This window comes from Rosa chinensis, chromosome 7 (assembly GCF_002994745.2).
Source record: "Rosa chinensis cultivar Old Blush chromosome 7, RchiOBHm-V2, whole genome shotgun sequence".
Lineage (NCBI taxonomy): Eukaryota > Viridiplantae > Streptophyta > Magnoliopsida > Rosales > Rosaceae > Rosa > Rosa chinensis.
The window spans coordinates 49,205,431-49,212,028 of NC_037094.1; the positions used below are offsets into that span (position 1 = coordinate 49,205,431).

General features: G+C 46.0%; 2 protein-coding genes across 2 annotated transcripts; one reads left to right on the forward strand and one right to left on the reverse strand.

Moving 5' to 3' along the window:
- Positions 1-3,488: 3,488 nt before the first annotated feature.
- LOC112178078 lies at positions 3,489-4,743 on the forward strand. Its single transcript, XM_024316289.1, has 2 exons — positions 3,489-3,858; positions 3,956-4,743. The coding sequence occupies exons 1-2, from the start codon at positions 3,489-3,491 to the stop codon at positions 4,741-4,743; spliced, it is 1,158 nt and encodes a 385-aa protein (XP_024172057.1).
- A 1,119-nt stretch (positions 4,744-5,862) lies between these two features.
- Positions 5,863-6,309, reverse strand: LOC112178079 (uncharacterized protein K02A2.6-like). The gene has a single exon (XM_024316290.1). The coding sequence runs from the start codon at positions 6,307-6,309 to the stop codon at positions 5,863-5,865; it is 447 nt and encodes a 148-aa protein (XP_024172058.1).
- Between the last annotated feature and the right edge of the window lie 289 nt (positions 6,310-6,598).

A 6,598-nucleotide genomic window follows, 5' to 3' on the forward strand; every position in this document is an offset into this window, starting at 1 on the left:
ACGGAGCGCGTTTACAAAGAGGTTGAGACGCTCACTAAAGTGACTACTTGATTGGGAAGAGATATGCCCATGCGTTCCCATAACAAGTTTCAGATTCTATCGCGGTTCATGTTGGACATGATCTTCATTGGAAGCTCTTAAAGAGTTAAGGGAAACTGCTGAACACTTGAAATCCGAGTTTGAGATGAAGGATGTTAATGTTCAGAATACCACCATATGATGTCGGCTTCCGATAACGTGGACGAGGGTCCAATCTTCCTATATGTAGAGAGTTCGTGAAATCCCGCTACTCTGTCAAAAGAAATACAACGGCATCAAGAGGGGAGACAGCGGTTGGCGGTTTTCACACCTCCGATGCTAAAGTTAGACGATGTACTTGTATTGACAAATATAGTGGTAGATAGCTATTAAATGCGTAATTAATAAAGGGAGAGAAGTAGACCTTTTATAGGTGAGATAGTAAGTTGCCTCACTCTTGTTTTCGATGTGGGAATGATATGCTTCAGTTTGCTGAGTTTCAGTCCTTTCTGCAGAGACGACTTTGGGTGGCGCGTGTTAGCGCGTCGAGACACATTTCGGCCTAGAGATGGCTTGCCGGCGAAGGTTCTCTTGCTTTGTTCCCAGCGGTCCTGCTGTTGAAGTCGTTCCTACAAAGTGACATGGTCAGGTATGAGTGCTGATTATGGTTGGCAGATGTCATGTATGTACAAGTCCCCAGTCAAGGAGGGATTTCTTGGTTAGGGAGTTACCAGAACTAAGGCGGAACTTTCAGTTATATGTCAGTATAATCAGTGCGAGTGCGCTGTCAACCATGGATTTTGTCTAAGAGAGCGCTTTTGCTCTTTCGAGTGGGCCCCTGTTAGGCCCTCAAGGGAGTCGCCCACTCCCCGGCGAAGAAAGACCTCCATTTGGTCGGGTGATTTTTTGTTGAGGGGAGCTGTCTGGTAGCTTGAGGCGGTCGGTGGTGATCCCACTCTTTCAGTGCCTTATTTTCGGGAAGTTAACGGCCTTATCAGTGGCTGTCGTAGGCTATGTTAACGGTCCCCTTACTCTTTCCCAGAGGAGGAAGACTTGACTGCACCGCCTCTTTGAGGCAGGTGTACTGATAATGAGTAGGATATCCCTGGTTAGGTGTGTCCCTCTAAATGTAAATTAATTATGTCGGGTAGAGCGACCGTTGATTGTTAACAGGAGAGCAATGATGTCAGGGAGCCATCTAAAAATAGTTGATGGCTGATGACTTGATGGTATACTTGTCTTATACATTTGTTGGAGACATAATAAGTGTTAGCGGTGAAACAAGGTTATTATTGGTGAAATAACGCTGTTGGCGGTAACACTCAAGTTGTAGTGGATAATTGATTCATGATTTGGCTATTCTTACCGGAGAATGAAGCTACTTAGCTGAAGATGAGGCTACTTAGCGTGTAAAAACTAACTATGGCGGTACTTTTTTGAGACTTGGGATGATTTGGCCAGGTTTGGCATGATCTTCGGACAGCGTGGGTGACACGTGGGGATTGTTGATAAGGGTGGCATGTGCGGAAATGGTTGCGCATCATAAATAATGCTGCACTTATGAGTACGTCGATTTTACCGAGGAGTCATCTCGGTTAGTTGGGGGGACGTGTCGTGATCCTGGGGGGGGGGGGTTATTTTAAGGCAACGGTCTTGATTGCAGTAGGAGTTTGTATTTAAGGGGGAAACGAAGTCGAGTTTCCCCCATTTTTCCCTATTCTGTGTACCCATCTTCTTCTCTTTAGTGAGAGAGAGCCAAAGAGAGGAGACCTGATCATAACGTTGGTTGAGTGGAGGAAAGTGGGAGGAAAAGAATCCAGAGAGAGGAGCAAAGGTGATCGAAATCACTTTGTGGTTGGTCTGCATCATTGCCTTTTGGTGCTTGCTTCGGTGAATTTGAGGTATGTGCCTGCTTCTGTTGTGATTGTGCTCTTGTTTTGGTCTGTCTTCGTGTTGTGAATGCATGTGCTTGTTATGTATTCTGGAGAAATGGTTGTGACTTTTAAGTTGTTTTTTATGTTTGAGGGTCTAAAGACATCTGGGTTTCTGGGATGGTGGTGGTTTTTATGTTTTCTAGGTTTTGGTTTGAATGGCTATTCTTGGATGAATTCTTGTGGTTAATGGTAAAGGGTAGGTTTAGATCTAACTTGACTACTAACTTCTAGGTTTAGAGTGTTTGTGGGGCATGCCGGCCGTTATCAATATCTCAAGTAGCAAAGAATCGGACGTCGTTGCTTAATTCGTCGGAGAGGGGTTTATTGATTCGTTACGTCGTCCTACTTCTGCAGGAGGTAGCTTGGAGGAACCTCTAGATACTGTCCCGCTACGAACCATTTCTCCTCCACCCATGGCATCCCGTCGAGAGGAGGAGCATCAATTTGTTCGTCATACTAAAGAAGTGGAGGTGTCTGACAGTACTGAAGAAAGTACCGGCGCCTCGAGACAAAGTGACGACAGGATTGAAATTGGGGAGGAAGGTCAAAGTTCTGGACCTACTAACTTTTCGGGGATTCTTAGCGACGGTGTCGAAGTAGATGAACCTTCCTCCGTCATGTCGTGGCGAAAAATACATAAGATGAAAGATAGGTTTCATCTGCCCGATGTTGTGAAGTTGCGGCCGCTAGAGAAGGGCAAAAAAGCTACAGACTTAGCGGAAGGCAATGCCGCTATCCACGAAGCCATACTTCATCATGGTGTGAAACTACCGCTACTTCCAAGTTTACAGTACCTGTTGCATGAGTTAAATGTTGCTGTAGGTCAAGTTTCCATAAATATGTGGAAGATGTTATTGGCCTTGACCGCCCTGTGGGATTTGTTGGGGTGTGAATTTCCCACGGTGGCGGAGCTATTATTCTTTTACAAGTTGATGTATTACGAGAGGAAAAAAATGTGGCGGAACCGTCAAGTTAACTCGTCGATTTGGAGCCCCAAAACTTCGGGACCATACCCCCGATTCCTCTACAACGTGGCTGGCCGCCATGTGCGTTGCCACAGAAGGCTGGGAATATGATACCAGGCCAGAAGGGGCAAAGGCTCCGCAGTCTGGGTTCCCTTGAAGTTTCAAGTGTTAAAAGGTTGTTGTCTACGTGCTTGAGGCTTGATTTTTGTACCAAGTGCTATAATTGCTTCTTTGTTGGTTATCTATGCCACCATGTTTTGTTATTGTGCCTGCTCCATTATGTGATATCTTGTCTCTTTTTGCAGAGGATTGGAGACCGAAATTGACGGATATCGAACAACAGCGGGTGTGTCGGGTGCATTACTGTTGGACGAACAAGAGCTATTTGGATCTTCGCATCCTATCACACTGGTCGCTGCTTATTTGCTTACGCCTGACTCGCGAGCCTAGTAAGTGAAACTTGAACTGAGAACTGTGTGATTTGTTGTTGTTTTCTGAAATATGACGGTATATATATTATGTAGCGGAAATTAGAATGAACAAGAGGACCAACGAAGTTCTGAAAAAGGCGATGGCAGATATTGGCGGCATCAAAGACTATGTCAATTTTATGATTGATGAGGCGGCCAAGGTGCTAAAGCAGACCGTTGATCCGCAAACAAGGGAGGTAACAACGGAGGGAGAGGCAAAACTACTGGCGGCTCCCTTGCACTCTAATCGCGCCAAACTGAAGAAGAAGAAGAAGGCAAGTGGCAAAGAGAAAGATGTGGCGGACGAAGGTGAGCAGGAAAATGAAGAGACGAGGTTTGTTCTTGAGGTTCATGTTGATAAATCTCAGGAGAAAGCTACACCTGCTGTCGGAGAAGCGGATGTGGAGGGGGAAGATACTGAGAGGGAGAAGAGGGAAAAAACTGTGGCGGATAAAGGAGGAGCCAAGCATGGTGGGCAAAAGGGTGTCGGCGGTTCTGGTGGAGATGCCAGGGGCCATCCAGTAGGGCAGGCCGCTGCACTACAGAAGAGGAATTTTTGCCTTCGCAGTTTCTCCAGATCCTTCGAAGAAGATGAAGGTTGTGAAGAAGAATGTGGCGGTTGGTCACAAGGATGTCGGGGGAGGTAGGTTTGTCTCCGACAACCCTATCATCTGGCTGGTACAAAGTGCGCCCACCAGTCAACAGGGCTTTCTACATAAGGTGTGTGAGCGCCTGGGCTTTGGCGGTGAGGGGAGAGTTTCCTGGCCATCGGCAACATCAAAGTTGGAGACATCCCTTGACCACATTTTGAAGGTTGCCCACGATCTTTATCTTCACCAAGGCTTGTCGGAGGAGCGTAAGCTGAAGGAAGAACTTCTACACGCACAACGTGACTTGGCTGCAGAGAGAGAGAAGGATAAGGTCACCGCGGGGGACATTGCCAAGCTTGACGGTGCCTTTCTTGATGTGAAGGAGAAATTCAAGCATCTGGTGGATAAAATTATCACCGACACCACCACCATCGCCAACTTGAATGCCGAGTTGGCAGCCCTAAAAAAGGAGAAGGCTGAGAAACAAGATACCATCGCCCAGTTGCAGGAGGCGCTTATCGCCAAAGAGAAAGAGTTGGCGGACTTTCAATCTGCTATGCAGGAGGAGATAGCGAAGGTGGTGGAGGAGGAGAAGGCGAAGATTAGTAGGGAAGCGGTGGTAGCTTTTAAGAAGTCTTCGGCTTTCTCAGATCTTCTTACAGAGGCAGGTAGGCAAGGTGCTGCCACCAACTTTGAGGAGCTTAAGAACAAATTATACTTGAACTATGACAAGATCATTGCTGATCGAGCCCCGCCAAGTCCCTAGTTGGAAGATGCCGAGGAATCCGGGGATGATGAGTAGTCAGGTGGCCGGTCCTCTAATAGCGGTGAAGAGGGTAGTTCTTCTGGAGAGGGTGATAGTCGATTAAATGGCAATCCTGAGACTCCGATGCTAACAAGTAAGGCTGAGAAGAAAAAGATGCGTACTCGTCAGCCTATCGTTAAGCGTCGTAGTGGTGATTGTATTTCAGGGTCCTCCTCTCACGCCGGGCAAGACTAGATTTTGTTGATATCAAATTTTTTTTTTGTCGTTGTTTCCTTTTGTATTGTGGCGGTTTAGGCACGCTCTTTGAAATCAGAATGGATAACTTTGGTTGGGGAGTCTCAACTTCTTAAATATGATGCTGATTTTCTTTTCCTGTGTTGTGATAAATGTTTGCTCATTAAGTCTTTTGGGATTATGGCAGAAAATATTTTTTGTATGTCAGTGAAACATGAAAGGGATTCAGATTGGCCCGTTAAATGCACATATATCACCTTTGTTTCTTATTTAGGAGCAAAGGTGTTGGCTTGGCCAAACTTGATATATTTGACTTGTTATTACGTTTTTTTTTTTTTGTGCATGTGTGGGACAATGGTTTGAATAATTCCTCATTTCATTGACGACTGGGCGGACCCAGCTTCTTACAAAAAACTTTGTACCCGTAGGGTAGCTTTTCTTAGCTAAGCTTTGCAAAAATTAGCTAAGTGAAGATGCTCGTGGGCATGTTGCGGCGCTACTTGTAGTAGTAGAGGAGATGTTGAGTGTTCCACGGGTGAGTGGATGTGACGCCTTCCTTGTATTTCAAGTAAAATGTGCCGGGGCTCACTGCTTCTACAATTTGATAAGGTCCTTCTCAAGTTGGGAGAAGTGCTTTTGGCAGTGGTATGACTTCTTTCATTACCCAGTCGCCGAGTTGGAGGTTTCTGGCTTTGACACAGTTGTTGTAAAAACGGGGCACCCGCTGCTTGTTTTGCAATTTGTGTAGGTGTGCCTTGTCTCGTTTTTCCTCCAGTAGATCCTTGTTGAGATTGACGCCGACAATGTTTATTATGGCGTCATACCCATTAATTCTAGCTGTTGGTTGGGTTACCTCAATGGGGAGAACTGCTTCTGTGCCAAACATCATGCAGAATGGAGTTTCATCGTCGGCGGATGTTGGCGTTGTCCGGATGGCCCAAAGAACTTCCGGGAGTTTCTCAGCCCATAAGCCTTTTTTTTGTCTTCCAATTTCTTTTTGAGCAGCTTCTTGATGATTTTGTTGGCGGCTTCAACCTGGCCGTTGGTTTGGGGGTGTGCCACTAAAGAGAAACGCATCTTGGTGCCTAGGTTGACGGTGAAGCTGATGAGTTCTTTGTTGTTGAATTGCGTTACGTTATCGGTAATGATTGTGTAGGGAACCCCATAACGACAGTAGATATTCTTCCATAGGAAGTGCTGGATCTTAGCGGTTGTGATGGCTGTTAATGGCTCAACCTCGATCCATTTGCTGTCGTAATTGATGACCACGATTATGTATTTGAACTGACCCTTGGCGGTTGGGAGTTTTCGGACAATGTCCAGCCCCCACATATAGTGGATCTAGGGTGCAATAATGATGGATATCGGTTCTGTTGGTGCATATGGGAGGTCTGCATACTGCTGGCACTTGTTACATGATCGTGATATCTCTTTGGCGTCATCCCCTAATATCAGCCAAAAATAGCCTTGGCACATGGTGCGGTTGGCTAATGACCTAGCTCCTGAGTGATTGCCACACTCTCTAGAGTGTATCTTTGTTAAGACTTGTTTTCCCTCCTCTAGCATTAAGCATTTCAAGTTGGGATGTGTGAACCCTTAGCGGTAGAGCTTGCCATTTTGA